We start from the raw sequence: 20,715 nt of genomic DNA, 5'->3' as shown, positions 1-20,715 counted from the left end.
TTATATCAGGCAGATTTCTGAACTCTACAAGCAAAACTGTTATGTACTGCTCACAAAATGTTTTTTACCCTGAAAGAATATACAGGTACACCACATATAAAGTTCATGTAATTCTCAGTATTGGCTCTTTTGTTTATACCCCTTCTATTTTATCTACTGTGAAGAAAGAGAGAAGATGGGCATTATTAACACCTAGGTCACACGATTATACCTGTTATGGAGAGTTTAGTGTAAGTAAGTCGATCTCTCTGGCAGAAACCACAGGTGAACTAGCAGAATCTCTAGATTCTGCCAAAGTCCAGAACCACAGCAATTGCCAAAGTCCACTACCAGATCAATAACCCAGGAGGCTGAGCTCTACTTGCAGCCAGAAATATCATCATCTTAGGCACCTCAGAGTGCTGAGTCCATGCTATAACCTGGCCAAAGCCTGAATGTATTTAATTTATTGGGGACCATCATTAAGAGACGTTCTAAAGAGATATGACCTCACTTTCACTAAGTTCTAGACACTTCTGGAAAATGGGCTACTTTGTTCTCAGCTCCTGAAATACACACAATACTGACCAGACTTTCTTATTTTTTTATGTTTTAGAGGGAGTCAGCAGCACTTTGGCAATTTTCCTTAATGGAAGAGGAAGGAAAATACCAAACTGGGAAGAAAAAAATGCCAACCCACTATCATAGTTGCAGTTGGTTGCTTGTCGACGGTGACGGTTGAACACATGTGCATGTGTTTGAAGAAAATTGCTCACTACAGGAAAATGTGAGACATGTAGCAGAATTACTTACTCCCTAAGACAGTTATGGGAGAGAAAGTAAGAAGACAGACAGCTATTTGCCAGACCTGACAGAGACATCTAAGTGATTTTCATAGCTCTTTCAGTTAAAATGCTTTATGGGAGTGCTCCCAAAGTATTCTGTGTATTACTGAAGAAGGCAAATAAATGCCTCTACCATTTTCTGAAAAACAGAAAGTGACAGAAACCACCATGACAGAATGCCTGCTATTGAGCAAAGAAACAAAAAAGGGGTGTAATTTGGATTGTTGCAACTTCATCTGTACTCAAGATAAATTCCTCTAACCCCATGTAACATAGCAATTCAAAAGTTTAAGCACAGACAGTATCCTGAGAAGCAAAGAAACAACTAAGATTTGATACTTTCAAAGCAAGAAAACCTCTTGTTTGAATGAATAGTGACATTTTTACATATCTGGTCTTCACTTCAGACTTGCTAAGCATACTATAATCCGGTAGAGAAAAGCAGAGCAGATGAAAAAGGAGAGGGTCTCTAAGGGTAGAAATTTCACCTCAGATTCCAGAAAACAATATAAGGCAGAAGGTAGTTTTTCTCAGATAGGAAAGTTTCTTAAAGCTATCACACAAGAACAGAAAGTGACAAGATAGGATGGAAGCTAGTGATTTGCATTTCTTTTCAGTAAAGATGGGTTCATGATTCTGAGAGTATTACTTCACTTCTTTTCTGATAAGCTGTGTGCCAAGAACCAGTGTTCTCTACCCATTGATAGCTTATGGGTAATGGCATTATAAAGAGGTTTAGCTCTTCAAACAACATTACACACCTTCTGTCTCCTGTGAGTACTTAAGAATAGAATGCAAACAACAGTCTGTCACTTCTCTCAGCATATTTTTTTCTGTGAAATTATTGGCTGCACTTATCAAATCACCCTGATGTAGACTATACATGTATAATCTTTTCAAGGCTTCATAAGTCATATGAAGAGAAAGCAAGAAGACAGATGCCTATTGGCCAGATCTACCAGAGTCGTCTACGTGATTTTCATAGATCTTCTAGAATAACATAGAACCACAGAATTGTTGAAGTTAGAAAAGACATCAGGAAATCCTGTAGTCCAACCCCCACTCAGGATTGTCAACTGCAGGGAGCTGCTTGGGGGCCATTTATAGCCAGGTTTTTAATATGTCTAAGGAAGAAGACTCCAAGATGGTTTTGGACACCTTCTCAGTAAAAAAAGGATTTTTTTAATTTTTTTTTTTATGTCCTATACTTCAGTTTGTGCCCATTTCCTCTTGTCCTTTTGCTGGGTGCCATCGAGAAAAGTCTGGCTTCATCTTCTTTACACCCCTCTCTTCAAGCACTCTCAACCTGTCTTCATATGAGAGAGCTCCCTGGTTACTTAATAATTGTTGTGGCCTTTCAGTGAACTCACTCCAGTATACCCATGTTTTTCTTACAAGGAAGAATTTTGCATAATACTTCTTAGGCACCTCTTAAATTAGGATAACTCTGACATCAAACTTCAGAAGTATTTTTTGTCTGTTCTGAGTGCATGATTTGTGATTCTTCAAAAGGCTGAGTAGGAACCGACGAGGTCAGCATATAACATTTAATGACATTATGTCCATTTATCTCTGCCGTTGTAGTAATCACAACTCTCAATGGCCTGCTTAGCTCCTCTAATCCACAGAGGACTGGAGACCCACTTTGGTGGCCTTTATAGAAGTTATCAGAATAGGACTTCCATCTGACCCACTTTCAACTTTTTTAGAGTTTAGCACTCACAACAAAACAAAAAAAAATTGAAGGAGCATTTGGGTTAAACTTAGATAAAGTTTTCAGTTTGCAAAAATAGATCTTCTGTTGTTAATAAAATGAAGTCTACAACCTTAGAGAAAAAAATTTAAATTCTGGTGATGAATCCTTGCAGAGATAGTTCCTGGTGTTTCATTATTTGTAAGCACGGCTAAGGGCTCATTCATGACAAGATGTCTGTAATTTAACCCTGAATTATCTGAGCCCTGGACATATATTCTTGGCTTGTGGAAGTGGGTATCTCAGGCCAGTTTAGCTTCTGATAGACTCTTCTTCACTCAAACCTAGGACCAGTGTTTTAAAACTGCAGTGACTCCCAGGAAAAGGCTGGAATATGAAGTGTTCATGAAGAAGGATAAGAAGATAATGTACAGGGGAAAAAAGTTACTGAGGAAAGCTAAATGATCATGAAGGAACAGCATAAATTAAATAAGATCTTTAAATCCACAGTGTCAATTAGAATTCACTTCAAAATCTTTAGAATTAACATGGGCAAATTGCAGGAATAAGAGAAATATTTGAACTGCTGACAACTTTGAGAGACATAGTAGCAATAGAAGACATATTAAGAGATTGGAAAGATTGCCAAACATATGGTTTGAGGCAAAGGAAATCATTGGGACTTCCTGAGCAATAAAGAACAATGCAAAGTGACAAAAGGATCCTTCCAAATGTTTTCCTTTGATCAGATAACAAACAAAATTTGGTGAGGATATGGAGTAAGAATAGATTTTTGCTGCAATGTTTTCTAATTAAACTAGGAAGTGGATCTATAGCTCAAGAGTTGTTCCCAGTCTCTCTCTAAAGCCATTCCCCACTTTTTCTAAACAACAAATAACAAAGGCACGTGACACTCAGCCTTTTCTGCTGAAGTCTGAGGTGAAACAGAAGGGAAGAAGTCTTTTCCAGGCTGATTATGGCTTGTCTTCTTCCTTTCATCAAGATGCAAAATATTAACACAGATGAAATTTCCTGGCCTAGTCTCCCCTATGACCTGTGAATTGGGGAAGAGATGGCCAATGCTGTAGAAATGAGGATGACAGGAGGGTTTGGAATACCCAATGAAAGGACTCTGTTTTATATGACAGAACATTGCAGTGTAATAAATGCAACAGTTTAACATTGATCCAGGCCATATGACCTGTGATACAAAGTGATATTTTGTTTAACTTTCTCCTGTCTTCAGCATTTCATGTCTGCTTTTCTTTGCTTTCCATGGCTACCCTATGCTTCCCCATGCAGAACCTTGCTACACGGTTTTTCATGTTCTCTGCCAGTCTTCTTTTGCTAGTCTTCCACCTGACTTCCTTCCTTATTGATATTTCTTTTACTCTCCTTATTTGTCCTTTTATTTCCTGTCCATTTTTGAACTGGAGCACTGTGTTTGCCTCCTTTTTGAAATTATGCCAGATTATCAGTGTTTGAAATAACTCTTACCTACTTCAATCGGAATCATCACAGCAGAAATTGCATTCCATCTTCTTCTCAAAAAAAATGTTTTGAGGAGAAAGTTTTTATCAAAGGAAAAAATGTTCTGTTCATGCATGTCCATAGCTATTCTTTAGCAGATCACCTATTTCACTGCGTTATACTCAGGCTCATATGTTCAATTGTAAAAAAAACCCAAACAAACAAACAAACAAAAAACCTCAAAACAAACAAAAAACCAAACCAACAACAAAAAACCAAACCAAAACCAAATAACAAAAAAACCCCAAACTAACCAACCAACCAAGCAAGACAAAACAATAAAAACTTTTCTTCATAAAGCACAAAGAAAAGTTAGGTATTTTTATGTGGATGAACACCCTTTGGCTAATAATGAATCTGAACTTTCAAAGCCACAACTTGCAGCTGCTGCTCTTTTTCAAATGATCTGCTGTACTAAGGGAGTGTGGATCGTCTTAGTTCCAATCCTTAAAGCTAGTCATAAGCCACTACTGGGTGTCTCTTGATCTATTCTTCTCCAAACCTGACATACCCAACTGTCCTCAGAGGTTGGTGTCCTAAGAGACCATCGTAGTAGTCTTTCACTGAATGATCTCCAATGTATAAGCCTCACTCTGAATCAGGGGACCCAGCTTGGGACGCAGAAATCGAAGATGCAGTCTCACCAGTGCCAAGTAGAGAGAGAATCATACTTCCCTCATTCTAATGGGCACTTTCCATTTAATGTAGATAATTATACAGTTTGCCTCTCATGCAGTGAGAAAGCATGATGAGTCATATTCAACCTAGATACACCTCCACCCATAACCCCGGATGCTTTCTGTCAGGACTGCTATGCAATTTCTCAGTCTGTACTCATGCACAGGATTACCCCACCTCAAATGCAGACATTTGGATTTCATCCAAAGCTAATGACAAAGCTGGCAATAAGTCTGAATTTTCTGAGGGCCAGCACAGTATTATTGCCACACTCAGCAAGTAGCACAGCAGTCTCAACCACAGCTGCTATTATTGGAGGTCTGAAGTAATAAATACTTCCCTTTCCACTTTCTCTTTAGCACCACTCCACTCAATTTCTGATACTTTGTGACCTTCACATGTACTTATACATGATATATTTAAACTCAGAAGATGCTTTTGACATCTGGCTTTGTTACAAATGCGTTCACATTTGCATTCACATGGTGAAAGTGGAATTTGTCTGCTAAACAGTATGTAAGCTCACCAGTTCAGTGTTGCTGTGAATTTCAGTATCAATAAGAACTTGCACTGAGACTCAAACTGAAGGACTGAGTATCTTTGTACACACAAACATCTCTGTGTGTGAACAATCTGGTTTGAGTATATTAAAAGATGCTACAAGGAGTACTTCTAACTATAACTGATTAAAAAAAAAAACAAAAACAAAAACAAAAAACAAAAACGTCCTGTATGACAAACCATTTTCCCTTTGGAATAAAGCAGATTAGAGCAAATGGGGTGTGTGTTTTCAAAGTAGTTTCCTCAATCACATATAGAACATAAAAGGAGTGAAGACACCAACCATCTGGCAGGTTCCCAAAGGAGTTCAGGACCAAAACATTCAACCTCATGCTGGAAACTATAAGACTGGAAGGTTTTCCCAGTATCTGTAAAACATCAGCACCACGTTCAAGGATGAGCAGTCAGGTATCATCTGTGTTGACAAAGAGATGGAGGAGGACAAGAATAGGTGCCAGAGTAAGTCATGCAGTATCTGAAGCAGAAGAGGGAAGGATATATTAAATCTATGCCTGCCAGTTTTGCTGGTTGCCGAGTGCTTTTGAAAATCTGATGCCTCATTTAGCTGACTAAAGAGTGATTGAGCTGTACCAGAAATACAAACCCAGCTGTCAGAGAAAACTGGAAAATATGTTCTGGAGTAGTTTTGCAAAATCTAATTCTTTTTCTCTATATAGAACACTAGTTTATTTTAACTTATTAAATTAGACTAAGTTTAGTTGTGTATATCACCTGAAAATAGAAAAGACACGCTAAAACTATGCAGGTTAGTCCAAATGCATGCTGACTAAAAATTCATGCACCCACTAACCACCAGATACTCACGCCGTAGCAGAGAAAAACATTGTGACAAAGATTGCAGAGACATTAAATTCTTATCTGCAGATTATTTTTCACTTATTCCTCCACCTAGAAATTGAAGTACTTGATGAGAAAGCTGTCCATAGCCCAAGACTTTGAGGGTAGCTTTGGAATATTCAGCAATAACTGTATGGGTTTTCATGTTTGAAGGGTTTTAAGACCCTTGAAAGCTCTGTGAATGTCCCAAAGAAAAGTGGAGATAGCCTGCTTCCATTTCTGTCATTATTTGAGGCTCGAGCCTCATGCCTAGAAGGTGTGAAATTAAATTCTACTGTTTAAACAAAGGAGATGTGGATGATTATTGAAAAAATTAGCAGTGATGTGGAGCTAATGAAAGAACTTGAAATGCTAAAATATATGTAAACTGAAAGGAATAGGAGGAAATCAGAAGCTTGTGAAAAACTTAATGATCAAATGGCTCTGCAAAGTATCTCGCAGAGGTCCAGTCTCAAGCTGTATGGCATGTGTGTCTATAACATACTTTCATATTCTGAAACCATTTCATATGGTACCCTTGTACCCTACATGGCATACTGTCATTGTCACTTGACATTTCAGCACACCACACACCTTCTGCTTCCCCAGGTTTCTTACTTTCATATGATTTATTACAAATTCCTGAATCTATTGCATACCTACTGCTCTGTGTCTGAGCAAGAATTTGTGAGGGTCATTCAAGTAAAAGGGAGAAATTTGCTTATTTAATTTTGTTGGCCCCACCTCCTCATCCTCATGGGGCAGGAGAATAATTTTGCTCTCTACTCTCTAATTGACTTACTCTATTTTCATTCCCCCACCCCCAGGAATATTTCTACCTCCTGTGTGCCCAGGGACCTCCTGTTTTTTGGCAGTACTTCATGGTATGTCAGTATTCCAGAGGTCAGCCGAGGACAAACTCTAATTGAAAGATATTAAAATAGGCTGCAAGGGACAAAAATTCAAAACCCCAGATCTTTCATAATCTGTTACTGATGAAGCATCTGAGCTGGCTATGTCCTTAAAATATGCATCAGAAGTAATTTTTCAAACCTCTTCTTCAGGTCTCCACTGGCACCCCCAGAGGAAATAATTTCAAACTGTTCAGAGAGCAGCAATCCTGTTCTGGTCCTCAAAATCCTTCGAGCAACACACACCCACACACCAGCATTATTTTGTCACCTCCTCCATATAAAAACAAAACAGAAACGTGAGAACAGTGGGCTGGAGATAGAGCTGCGGAAAGTGAAGTTGGAAGGATTAATTATGTAATACGCCCCCTCTCCCGCCCTTACCCACAGCAACACGAGTGAGGTAAACCCAATCCTCCCAGCTGACAACTCAGAACTAGAAAGTGCCCGGAGGAGTGAGAGCAAAATAAACGTGTGGGGAAGGTGGCGATGCACTCCTACAGAGGAAGATGTCATTAGGAAAAGGCTAAAAACAAGTTCAAATCACCTTTAGCCTCTTCCCTTCCCACCCCACAAGACCTCTCCCTCCGCCTCTTCCCCCCTCCTCCCCCTGCTCCTCCTCTCCCCTTTTCAGCAGGAGCTGCAGCGGGATCGAGACTATATTTCTACAGTCCACGGCTATCTGACGGAGTGTGGATCCTCCTGAAAAACTTCAAGTAAAACAGGAGCTGGGAGCACACACACGAGAAGATATATTAAGAAAGCAGGTTTGCTACTTAACTCAGAGGAAAGAAGCTGGAGTAGACTTCTTCGGTTGCTCTCTAAGAGCCTTGCCGAGAGTCCTTGCAAAGAAAAGTGTTACTGATTCAAAAGAAGAGGAGGGATGGGGAAGAAAAAAAAAAATCGTGCATGTCTGCGTGAGAGGGAGACAACGTGTGTGTGTGTGTACGTGTGAATGCGTGCTTGTGTGTGAGAGGGTGTAGGCGACGGATGGGGGGAGCTTGAAATAATATTTTTTTTCTACCAAAGACACGTGAGTGCAATTCCCAGCGAAGGGCACCAAGCTCTGCCCAACAGCAGAAGGGGTAGGGAGAGGGAAGGGGAGAAGAGAGGGAAGGGAAGAGGAGAGAGAAAGGGAGAGGGAACGGGAGGGGGGGGGGGAGGAGGGAGGGAGAAGGAGGAGGAGAAGGGATTTCTATTTCAGAAGACATTCATAGAAAGAGGGTGGCAAATTCTGTGACCATCTTTAAAGGAAGTGTCTTGGGACATAGAAAGAAAGAAGCCCAAAGAAGGAAAATAAAGGGCTATGATTTCCTTGTCCTGTTGCTTTGTCTCTGGCTCCCTCTGCCTCTGGAAGAGTAGCCACAGGACACAAAGATGCCCAGCTGGTCACTGCCCGCCCAAGTTCAGTTTAGCTGGTGCTTCTCTCCTGTTTAGCCTGACTGCTTTCACTGAAGGGGAGGACTCATAGCCCGACAGCCTTATAGTGTAACCTGAAGAGTGTGTGCCGTCTCTCTCTGCCCACCCCAAGAACTCGCTGGAGGTGGAGGAGAGGGGAGAAAGAGGAGGACTTGAAAGTGCCCGAGGAGCTCTCGATGCTAAGAGGAGACAATATTCCTGTGGACGACGCAGAAGGGACAAAGCTGACTGATTTATTGCTGTTTTCCATATTTATTTTTTTTCTCCTTGTCCTTTGGCGCACACCAGTGTTTGGAGATCTTTGAAAACACAAACCTAAACACCAGCCCCGAAGCCCCAACCCCTTGGCTAGCTCTTATGGGAATGAAACACTCCTCCCGCTGCCTGCTCCTAAGGAGGAAAATGGCGGAGAACGCTGCCGACAGCACCGAGGTAAGGATGCGAGCCGGAGCCCGGCACCCGCGCTCCCCCAGACCCGAGCACTGATCCCTAAGCAGAAGCAGCAGTAAGTGCAGAAAAACTTTCCCGGCCCCTCCGTCCAGCTCCTGCCTGCCTTGCTGCTATAGTTTCCTGCATTTGCCCCCCCTCTCCCCCCACATACTTCCCCCCCGTTCCCCTCGTTCCCCGTAGACAGAGAAGTTTGCACCCCGCCGAGCGCTCCCGGCGCTCGGGCTGCTCGGGGCCGCCGCTCCACGGCTGGACCCCCGGGAAGTTGGGTGGCCGGGCGGAGGGGAGGCTCTGCGGGGTTGAGGAGTCTGGGGGAGGCAGCGGGGGGTGTGAGCGGCGGTAATTCGGGTGTCTGAGGAGGCCGAAAGGGACAGACTGTCTCTTGCGGCAGCACCTTGGCCAGCTCCCGATGCTTTCCGCCGGCAGCCTTGGCTAGGATTGTCTGGGGGGTCTTTAGCAGCATTCGTCTCTGCAGCATCCTAGATATTACCCAGCGGAGCTGCCCGGGGCGGGGGGGTGTCCGGCTGGCCTGGGCATTGCCGAAAATAGCTTTGCATTGCCTTCGTGCCGGGAGGGTACCCTGCGAGGTCTCAGGTTTTTCTGCAAGAAATCTACTCCCCCCCCTCGCCCCCCCGCCCGTTACCTTCTGTTTCCTCAACATTGGGGTTGAGCAGCCCTTGTTTACTTGTCTGGGGCTATCTTGACCTCACTGAGACTTCTCAAGGGATACAGCAGTGTGTGAAGCCTCAGGTCTGGAAAAGCAGAAGGATGCAGGATGCAGTCCCAGCATCTCTGGGAGCATGTGAGAAGGAGACAGGCGAAAGTGTGAGCGTGTGCCAAACTCCCTGTTTCTATTAATAAACTGTGCCTAGCACTCTGACTGAACACTTAACACATGGTTAAGCGAGATGCAGCACAGCCATGCACAGACACAAAGGACATTGCACCTCAGCCAACTTTACAACGTTACCCTTACACACACGGGTGGCATTGAACCTTCTCCCCAGTTGCCCTGCAGGGGTAATAAAGAGCAAAAGCATCACTTCAGTGTGAGTGAACACATAACTATTCCATCCTTTATTATTTCAACATCTCTGCCAAATGTCTTTTCCTTTCAGTTAGTCCTCCCAGTAGGTGTCTTGCTCGCTCATGAATTCCACATTTCTCTTTGCAATAATGTTCTCTCTGCTTGACCTTCATAAATATGCCTCCTTTGCCATGCCAGGTGAAGAGCCAAATTTTCTTAAATGAATATGATGTAAGCACTTAGTCAACAAACATGCCTGTTACTGTGCTACAACCCCATAGAGTACTGTTTGCAGAAGAGGCATCTATAAATAGCAAGAAGTCTGGCTGCACATCTGTAAACTGTCATAGTCCTGACAGCACATATTGCATTATAGGTCCCAGGATCCCAGGACAGGATTGCAATGAGAAATGTACAAGCATAGACAGTTCCTTTCAAAGCCATTTTTTTCAATGGAAATCGGTTTTAGACAGGGAAGATAGGTGAGAAGAGCTCTTTAAACATTCCCCTTCAATGTCAGTTCACTCTTAGCACATTTTTGTTGTTTAATCATGTTTATCTTTCTGTTTGTGCAATGCTGCACACACTGCAATGTTATTTTATGGAGAAGGATTTTTTAAACGATGACAGATTCATTTCAATGCTGCATATAAGTTAGAAGAATATTAAAATGCTGTGCTTCGTCTCCTTGGAGTACCCATCAGTGACAGATTTGTGAAGTGAGAGTGAAAATGTTGCAGATTAGGCATATCCTGCTGCCCTTCTACCTTAAGAAACCAAAAGGGATACATTTGTAACACGTGCCTAGATATTTTCTATTTTAATAATTTTCATATTTCTGATATATACTGAGAGAAGTAGTTTGTATATGTGCAGATATAGAAGTGCACCAACCAAAATATGCCAAGACCTTTGAAGTTCTTTCATTTGTCAAGTATCTATATTTAGCAAAGTCATATGATACTAGTTTGACCTTCAAACCTGTATTTCTCTAACTTTCTCTTGAAGTTAGCAAATATTCTGTGACAGAAGGAATGCAGCACAAAATATCTCACTTTTGGAGTTACCGCAGTGTGAGAGAAAATTCAGAATCGGTATAAATTTGTTTCAATTGAAACCAATGGGGTACCGTAATACTCATTATTTGATACTAAATTTCTGAAGAACTTTGATGTCATGGTGATAGGCATGATATAAAAGATATCATCCATAATGAGAGATGAAGAATTAAAACATTTAAGAAATGGTCAAAACGCCCCACTTCCAAATCATTCCAAAGACCTTCCAGTTCTTACTCAGATTGATTTGACCTAATTACTTATATTACAGCTTCATAGTACATTTTTTATATTTGCAGTTGGGTGTTTTTTTCTTTTAAATCTAACACAACTAAGAGCATGAATCTAAACTTTGTCCAAATATGACAAGTACTCTCTTTCAGTAGCAGGGCAATTTAAAACAATATATTAAGTCAAAGAACATGGACATTACGTGAGAAACTTTTTATTCCCTTAACTACTCTTTGATGACCACAGTGCTAAGTCTTTAGCTTAAAGAGCTTAAAAAAATGATGACAACAAATACAAACAAGGGAAAACCAAAGCTACAGTAAGACAGTACTCACTGTTTCCTCAAGCAAGAAGACAAGAGAGTAGCATTACCACTCACCAGCATTACTTCCCAGTCAAGGAAGACACATCATGTTACCAGAAATCTTAGAGAAAGGTTCTCCCATGATACAGATAGTTACATTACCAGTATTCCTGTAGACTTACATCTTGGTCAAATGAGTGGAAGGTCTTGGATCAGGCCCTGCATAGTTTTGTAATTTTATTGTACAGATAACAGCCTGATATCAGTCCATCTGTCAGGGTTTAAGTGTAACTAGTGGGTTTTTTGTATGTGTTTATAGTAGCCCGAGTGGTTTGTATAAAAATAAAAGTCAAGGGGAATAAACCCTTGACTCACTAAATAGGTTGCAGGGTCCTCTATTGCTAAAATAGTTTCAGATCCTTGTTTGAAGTGCACAAGAAATGCCATAGGCCATCCCATGAATTTTAAGAGAAATTCCATTGGAGTAAAAGTTGTAGAATCTCTCCTCAAGATGTAATAGTGAACCTCTGTATCTTTTGTCATGAAAGGACACTTTGTCTAAATAAAACAGGGCTGTTTGCATAAATAACATGCAAAATCGAGTTCTCTGCAAATAATTAAAGACACTGACAGAAAACAAAGTAAAAGAGAAACAGTACTTTGTAGAACATATGCATGAAAATTCTGCAAAATTCATGACCTGCTGTAGATTTTGTTTTCTGGGTGTTTTTAGTTTAAATGTATTAAATGAAAGCCTCATTAATAGTAGGCCTGATATCAATGATGGGGAAAAAATTGAAAGAAGTATGTTTTTGCAAGTGTGCCTGAATGTAATTTGTGAACCTGTGCCATGTGAAAGGAATAGAATCATAGAATCATGGGCAGAGGCATCTTCAACTAGATTAAGTTACTCAGAGCCCTGTCCAACCTGATCTTGAATGTTTGCAGGGATGAGACCTCAACCACCTCTCTGGGCAACCTGTGCCAGTGTTTTATCATTCTCGTTGTAAATAATTTCTTAGTTATGCCTTGTTTAGATATAAATGTAGTCTAAATCTATCTTCTTTTAATTTAAAACTGTTATGCTTTGTTCTATAGTAACAGGCCCTGCTAAAAAGTTTGTTCCCATCTTTCTTACAGGCCTCCTTTAAGTACTGAAAGGGTGCAGTGAGCACAAAATGCTCAATAGCACAAAGTGCCAGGGTTTATGTGCACATCTAGAAGACATAGACGTGTAAGAGGTTAGTTGCCAACTGAAACAATTCTAGAACTTGAAACTGGTCTGGATTTGTACAACGTACTTGCACAGTAACTTCATAAAAAGCAATATCTGTGCCGAAGACTTTGTGGTGTCTGTAGAGAGAAATGATTCTTGTATCATTGCTAAGAATGGAGAGGTTAGTTAATTTATTTGTGGTAACAAAATAGAGTCCTCACTGAATGTCCTATTATAGAAACGTTGGGCTTTGGTTAGACTTGGGGTAATATGCTTAACAGATGTGCTTCCTCCTCCAGATGAGCTGGTTTGGTATCATGCAGTCCAGGTCAGTGAAAGTAACAAACTGCTCAGTTATCAGAAGAGGGGAGTTCACAGTGTCCTATCTACATTAAATCCCACCATACCACTACTGTAGTGGGGAGGGGAGGAGAAAGAGGTTGTAAAGTCTGTTGAAATCATGAGCTTCTATTTGTGATTCATGAGTAGGAAGAGGGGGTTCTCCTTAACAAGTTACCAATGGACAAATTAACAGAAGCAGAGCAGGCATGTGCCTGACAGAGAACAGTGGACTGAATTTATTCAGTAAACCTAAGCTTTGCTCCTGGCTATTACACTGTATGGTTTTGGAGATATAATTTAATCCCTCTGATCTTTCCCATTCATACTGTTGAATTCTGTGATTTATTAGTGAAAGATGTTGCAGAAAATTCTTATTTTGTGTTATTAAATTGCCATATTTGAATGAACATTAATGAGTGGGTGATGTTTACCCAAAAGAAAAATAGCACTGCTATGTGGTGTACTTCTTAGACTAACAGAAGTCATGAAAGATCTGGCATGATGTCAGATAGCCAGCTGAAGAAGCAGCTTTTGACATAAATTTCAACCTTACTGAGTGGTGTGCCACCAGCCTGTGTCACGTAACTTTGAACAGGAAAACTTGTGGTAGCTGGTGTGTGCAAGTAATATAGGTGAGCTACAGAGACCAGACCACTGGGTCATGATCCAGATGTTTTGCAATGCTGACAAGGCAGTCAGAAAGCCGACCCATGATGTCAGAGAGGAATCTTTCACCGTGGGTGTAGCCGAATTCCCAAGGGCTATAGAGGCAGCTCTGAGTTAAAGCAGGGAATATTCCACTTCAACACATTTTGATCCTTTACAATGCTCCTACTAGAACTATATAAACCATGCTTTTAGGCTAGTAACAAGGCAGTTCTAACATAGTCATAGGGGTTTTTTTGGGTTTCTAGACAATTTAGGAGTGGAGGAGTAGAAATATGTCTCTGAGCTATCTTCTACAACTTCAGCTATGTAGAACATTAATTTAGCTCAGCTGAACACATAGCTGAATGCATGCCATTCCTTTTTCAAAGTTAATACTAAAAGCTCAAGACATTGACCATAATATTTTGGCCCCATTGAAAAAATAAATTTTGGTTGGCATTAATAATATAGATAGGATGAAGAAACATTTATGCTTAAGTAATGAATAACAGCAACCATTCAAAGCAGAGTTTCAAGATAAAAATATCTTAGCATGGATCATCCTGTGCCAGCATAGGTTTGTTTTAGAGAACAGCATTTTAGTGTCAAGAAGAGTGGTATTTTTTAGAAAGGGTATGGTTCATCTTCGTGGCATCATAGGCCAGATCATATTGCATCATTGTGCCAATACTAAAAGAGAGATTCCATGCTACTGAGTGGGCTTATAATGGCTCTTTTTTTCCTAGCCTCAGTCTGTGAAAAGCACCAAACACTTGAAAGAAGAGAGCAAGAAATTCTGTAGGTTTGTCACCTTTGTCATTGTTCTACATCCATACCAGAAATGAGCTTAGCAATAGCTCACACACCTTCCAGAGCTCCACCCTCAGCTTGATAGTGAAAGATGAAGGTTTGTACAAGCCTACTGGTACAGGCAGAGCAGAGAAATACATGGAGGTAAAAAAGCATTGAGCTTATTCCTTTCATAAGGTTTTGTTTTGGCCTTTCTGAGTTTGCAATGAAGTTCAGTCCGTTGACAGATGAGGTAATGAACAGCTGAAGGGGGTAGGTGATGAAACTAATTGCTCCTACCTCTGATTCCAAAGAGAATCCTGCTACCTGCTGTCCTGTTCACTAGCTTTAATACGATCTTTATTTTGATCTAGAGTTTTGGATAAAATGGGACTGTCTTTTCCATAATTTTCTTTCTTCGGGAATAAGCTCTAAATAACAGAAACAAGAAGCACTCATCTGAAGGAAGCAAGAAGATTACCCACTAACCACTCTAGAATGGAGCAATTGCCTACCTGGCTCTTTCCTGTGTTTTTGAACAGGTACTAGTTGGCTTCGTGGAGTCTCTTGGCATGCTATTGCTTTCAGGCTCTTGAATGGGAGCTTAGTCACTTTGCCATGACTATGAGAGGGTGGGCATCATTTCACCCTTAGTATTTCAGTTTTAAACTGAAATTAAACTTGTGGAGGGGCAGGTGACAATCTCTTTACACTTGTGACCTCGTAACGGCATGAGGCTGACTCAGGAGAGGTTTAGGTTGGACACCAGGAAAAGGTTTTTTACCCAGAGGGTTGTTGAGCACTGGATCAGGCTCCCCAGGGAAGTGGTCACAGCACCAACCCTGTCTGAGTTCAAGAAGCATTTGGACAACACTCTCAGGCACGTGGTATGATTCTTGGGGTGTCCTGCACAGAATCAGGAGCTGATGATCCCTTTCTAACTCAGTACATGCTATGATTCTATGATTTAAGAGGTATAGATTTATTTCTTAGGAGCTAGGTTTGTCAGGTCTCAGTTTTGAAAATCAAAAAATCAAAAATTTTAAAAGATATGTAAAATTTTGGGGGGTTTCCATGATCTAAATAACTGTAAACATAGTTTGACATTATTGAAATAACCAATTGGAACTGAATAGTTTAAAAACTCAGTTTGAAAATCTGGATTAGAAAATCTATTTATCTTCATTTTATTGCATCAAGAATTTGGAGACTTACAGACCAGAACTGGAAATAAGGCAGACTCACTTTAAGTTTGCTTTTCTGCAAACTCTATTAAGTGCAGAAATTAGAGATAATTTTGCTTTGTATTTTGAGTTTGAAATGCTAGGTGATCATAAATAAAATCTCAATGTGTTTGCTTTCCAAAATGAAGAGAATATTTCAGTAACAAAACATTTGCAAGGGTATTATGTTGGGAACAAAATGTTTAGTTAAAATTTTTGACAGAGGCACAATAAAGAAGGTGAAGAAAATAGTATTCTCCTTCACTTAAAATATCCTGCCCTGCAGTTAAGACATGTGCTTGAAAGTTTGTGTGTATTGAGGACTGCATTGTACCTGGGACTTTTTAAAAGAAAAGATAGCACTTCCCTCTCATGTAACAGTATGATGAAAGTAAACATATACTGATTGGGAAACAGTAATATGTAGTGGTCTCCAAGGACTAGTATTGAAGCGTTCTCTCAGTGGCCACAATGCACACTTGGGTTCATGTGTGGCTTTGCAGTTCTCCTGTCCTTGTCCTTTTTTGGCCATACAGCTTACGTTTCCAATAGGAGAGCTCAAACCCAGACTGAGAGCCCAGAATAACATGTGACCAAGCCAGGGCCTTCCAGCAACAATCCACCAATCCAAATTTATTTCTGTCGTGGCCCTTCTCATTTAGAAAGGAAGAAAGGTGATGTTAGCATCTATTCCAGTTTCTAGTTACATCCTTGTACTATTCATCAATCCATTGTGAAACTTGACCCCAGCTTGGGATAAAGACTAGCTGCCGATTTTCTTCTCCTCAGTCACAAACAGGGAAGTAATTACCCTTTCTGTAACACATTCTGAACTATTTCTGTTTGAGAACCACATACGTAATGATGTGCCCTATCTTAGCCATGAGCCTGTCTGAAGTACAGGATACGTACTTCTTTTTTTTTTTACTCTGTGTTACATTAGGGTATATCAGGAATAACACCACTGAGTCCTCTATAAATAGGGATCACAGTGGTATGCAGAAACACCGACGTGTTGATTAGAAAGAACTCCTATAGGACATCTCATGCAACCTCACACGCAGTGTAGAATAGTCACCAGCATGTTAGCCATTGCTGTTTCTAGCCAAGTCTTGAAAATAACAAGCACAAAGATTCCACTGCCTCTCTAGGCAACCTATTCCAGTGCTGCAAAGACCTCTCAGTGAACAAGTTTTTCTTGTTGTCCTATCTGAACCTCCAAAACAGCAGGTTGTGACCTTTGCACCTTGTTATATCGTCTACCGTTATTGAGAAGAGTTTGCTTCCCTTGTCTTTGTAACTACCTTTCAAGTAGTTGCAGGCTACTATTAGTTTGTCCCTTAGTCTACTCTTTCACAAATCAAACAAGTTCAGCACATAGTAATTTCTTCTTACAGGTCATATTCTCAGGCCCATGACCATTGCATGATATAGTTAATCAATTATTAATCTTGCAAATAACAGATTTACAATACTGTGAGAGAGGCTGGCAATGAAAGCTTTTCCCCCACTATTACACCTTTGCACACACATCTGAAACCCACCTCAATCACCATTCAAATAAGTAGAGCCTGAAAAACATGCAACACTCCTCACTAATCTCCATGTCAGGATTTTGAGCAGCACCTCAGCTCCACCTCACCACAGCTCCACGTCAGGCACGCACTCTGGCTCTCACCTCACCTCACCTCACAGTGACACTGTCATTGCTGAACCTGAAATATTACTGAGAAGATCATTTTCCTAGCTTGGTCTTTCAACTACATTACCTTTCTATTTATATCTGAATTGCTGAATCTTTATATTCTATTAAATAAAAAAGCTGATTGTAATTTTCAAGGCAGTTTGAAGCATGTGTCCTGCTACCTATCTGAATCTCTTATTCAGTACCAAGAGATTAATTCAAGCCTCCAGTGCCAAACTCCATCTCACGTTCATTAGATTTTTTTAATAATACTAGTATCATGGACAGCGTGTATGCTGTTTTAATGGAGGTTAGCCTAAAAATTGTGAAATTAGGCTAATGGGTTTATATTTCTGTTTTCTCCATATATGACAGTGAATTTCTGTCCTGCTTTTCTAAGAGAATTTTTTTTAAGCAGATAAACTTGATGGAAGACAAAGATAGATAAGGATCTAAGTAAAGAAGGTGCTTTCACCTATTGTGAGATTTTCATGAAAATGTGAAACTATTCTTGTAGCCTCAGTACCATTATTTTATTGAAGAAAAAAATCTCTGTGCCATCCTTCTATCTTTTAGATCTGTTCCTTTCTCAACAAAAAAACGATAGTGCTCTTTAGTGCTCATAAAATATGTCATTGTTGCCTTGTAAAAGGGAAGACAAAAGTATTAATGTTTGCAAGACCTATTTCCACCAGGTAAAACTGAGTATTCTAACCATGCATACTGGAAACAAAGGCATTCTAGGCTCAAGATAGGTTTACCCTCATGTAAATGCATCAGTTTCAGCAGAATTATTTGTGATTTATATAGATTCAAAACCAGCTCACATCTATATATAAAATTGTATATAGAACAATGAATCACCAGTGGTTTTGCTCAAGAATAGAATTTTCATCATACTGTTTTGTGATTGTATAAAAATATTAGGAGTGTACTTTCTTGTATCCCTTTCTTAACTGTATTTAAAAGATGGGTCTAAAATAGCAAAAGCTTATTCAATTATTAACACAAAGCTAAAAAGGTATGATTTATATCAACATGACTATCAGCAACTGCTTTTGAAATACACTATGTATTTAACAGGTGTGTTATAGAACCCATTGTAGTTAACATAGCTCACTGAAGATTTTTGAACACTTCAGTAAATGTTTGATTAATAATGCAAGAAATGCTGAACACACTGGTTTGCTCATGTGTGTCAATAGCACTCAGCATGGTTATTTATTGTAGAATCAAGTTCCATGCCAGCAGGGTATTTAAAAACCTTCCATATCTACTTTATATATTATGGAGCAGGTTTAATTCCACTGAACTAGTGGTACTATCTCTGTTCTGAATGATAGGTACATATCCATTTTCTTAAATGACTGCTGCAAACACATTTAAGTCAAGTGAGGCATTTGCAGCCCTCTTGAGAACAAATATTCCAAGCCTGGAATTGACAGGTTATTAATCTCAGTCTTTTCCAATGACATTTCTCACACTAGGTGAAACAAAACCAAATAATATTTAATGGCCAAATATGAGCAAGTATACTTCATTCCCTCAGTTCAGGAAAGATCCTGGAGCAGGTCCAGAGAAGAGCAACAAGGCTGGTGAAGGGACTCGAGCACAAGTCCTATGAGGAGAGGCTGAAGGAGCTGGGGCTGTTCAGCCTGGAGGAGGCTCAGGGGAGACCTCATCACTCTCTACAACTCCCTGACAGGAGGTTGTAGCCAGGTGGGGGTTGGTCTCTTTTCCCAGGCAACTATCAGCAAGACAAGAGGGCATGATCTTAAGCTCTGCCAGGGGAGGTTTAGGTTAGATATAAGGAAGAATTTCTTTACAGAGAGGGTTATCAGACATTGGAATGGGCTGCCCAGGGACATAGTGGATTCTCCATCCCCGGAGGTTTTTAAGATGAGACTGGATGTGGCACTTAGTGCCATGGTCTAGCAACTGCAGCGGTAGTGGATCAAGGGTTACACTTGATGATCTGGGAGGTCCCTTCCAACCCAGCTGATTCTATGATTCTATGATTAGGACAAATTTACAGAGCAGTTAAGAACATATGTGTTGGCTTTGCTATAAATGGAGACTAGTCTCAAAGTATACATGATTACCTTTGCAATCTGAAGAAAGATTAATATTTCTTTCTCCATTACTAAGCAAACTGTTGTGGTTTAACCCCAGTTGGCAAACAAGTACCACACAGCTGCTCCTTCACTGCTCTCACTCACTGGGGGAATAAGGAGGAGAATCAGGAGGGAAAAAAATAAAACTCACAGGCTGAAATAAGAAGAGTTTAATAATAGAAAGTATAATATAATAACAACTACTGATACTATTACTAATAATACATATTTTAATGAAATGGAGAGAGAGTGAGAAAAAGAAGTGATGCACAATATAGTTTCTTGGCACCCACTGGCTGATGCCCAGCCCATCCCTGAGCAGCGATCAGCAGCTCCCATTCATCTCACTCCGGTTTATGTACTGAGCATGATGTTCAATGGAATATCCCCTTGGTCAGTTTGGGTCAGCTATCCTTTGGGTTACGCTCCCTCCCAGCTTCCTGTGCACCTCCTTTCTGGCAGAGCATGAGGCACTGAAAAGTCCTCACCTTAGAGTAAGCACTGCTCAGCAACAACCAAAACATCACTGTGTTTTTAACAGTATTCTCATACAGAATCCAAAACACAGCACTGTACAAGCTACTAGGAGGATAATGAGCTCTGTCCCAGCTGAAACTAGGAGGCAGACTTATGAGAAGCTTTCTTTTACTGGGATTTTTTAACTTGATATTTAAGTTTAATTAACTGCTTCAATGCAGTAACAAAATACCATCACCATTAAAAAAAAGTTAATATCCAGTGTAGTTCCAGACTCTGATAATTAATGAATTACCAAAAGATATTCAGTCACACTATTTCAAATCAAGAAAGTTACTCTGCTCCTCATCTTAGAACTAAAATGCAAATGTGATATACAACCTTAGTTCTGAGCGAGCAGGACTATGCTATGTAAGAATTCAATAATTGCCTTACCATTGTGATAATTTTTCATTTCAGCCACACAGTTCCTTAAACACTCATTAGTATGCTTACTTACAAAATCTTTGAATATTATGTACAGTTTTGGTCACCGCAACATAGGAAACACATTAAGCTGTTAGAGCGTGTCCAGAGGAGGGCCATGAAGATGGTGAAGGGCCTTGAGGGGAAGCTGTATGAGGAGTGGCTGAGGTCGCTTGGTCTGTTCAGCCTGGAGAAGAGGAGACTGAGGGAAGACCTCATTGCAGTTACAACTTCCTT

At 40.3% G+C, this 20,715-nt stretch overlaps 2 protein-coding genes across 4 annotated transcripts in view; one reads left to right on the top strand and one right to left on the bottom strand.

The window, feature by feature from the left end:
* Positions 1-9,704, bottom strand: part of LOC116782342 (trypsin I-P1-like) — a 59,753-nt gene extending 50,049 nt beyond the window's left edge. Inside the window, 1 exon segment of the mRNA XM_032678833.1 lies at positions 9,544-9,704. The gene's annotated coding sequence lies outside the window, so the exon portion shown is untranslated.
* Positions 7,656-20,715, top strand: part of PRMT8 (protein arginine methyltransferase 8) — a 57,508-nt gene continuing 44,448 nt past the window's right edge. The window contains exons 1-2 of one of the 3 annotated variants that reach the window (XM_032678831.1): positions 7,656-7,801; positions 8,742-8,885. In XM_032678831.1, the coding sequence (XP_032534722.1) occupies positions 8,811-8,885 (75 nt within the window). In that variant the 5' untranslated portion in view covers positions 7,656-7,801; positions 8,742-8,810. The other 2 variants (XM_032678830.1, XM_032678832.1) reach the window with 2 other exon arrangements.

Source organism: Chiroxiphia lanceolata, chromosome 2, assembly GCF_009829145.1.
Source record: "Chiroxiphia lanceolata isolate bChiLan1 chromosome 2, bChiLan1.pri, whole genome shotgun sequence".
Taxonomy (NCBI): domain Eukaryota; kingdom Metazoa; phylum Chordata; class Aves; order Passeriformes; family Pipridae; genus Chiroxiphia; species Chiroxiphia lanceolata.
The sequence above is the reverse complement of the archived record's forward strand: the minus strand, read 5'-3'. Positions and strand labels throughout refer to the sequence as shown.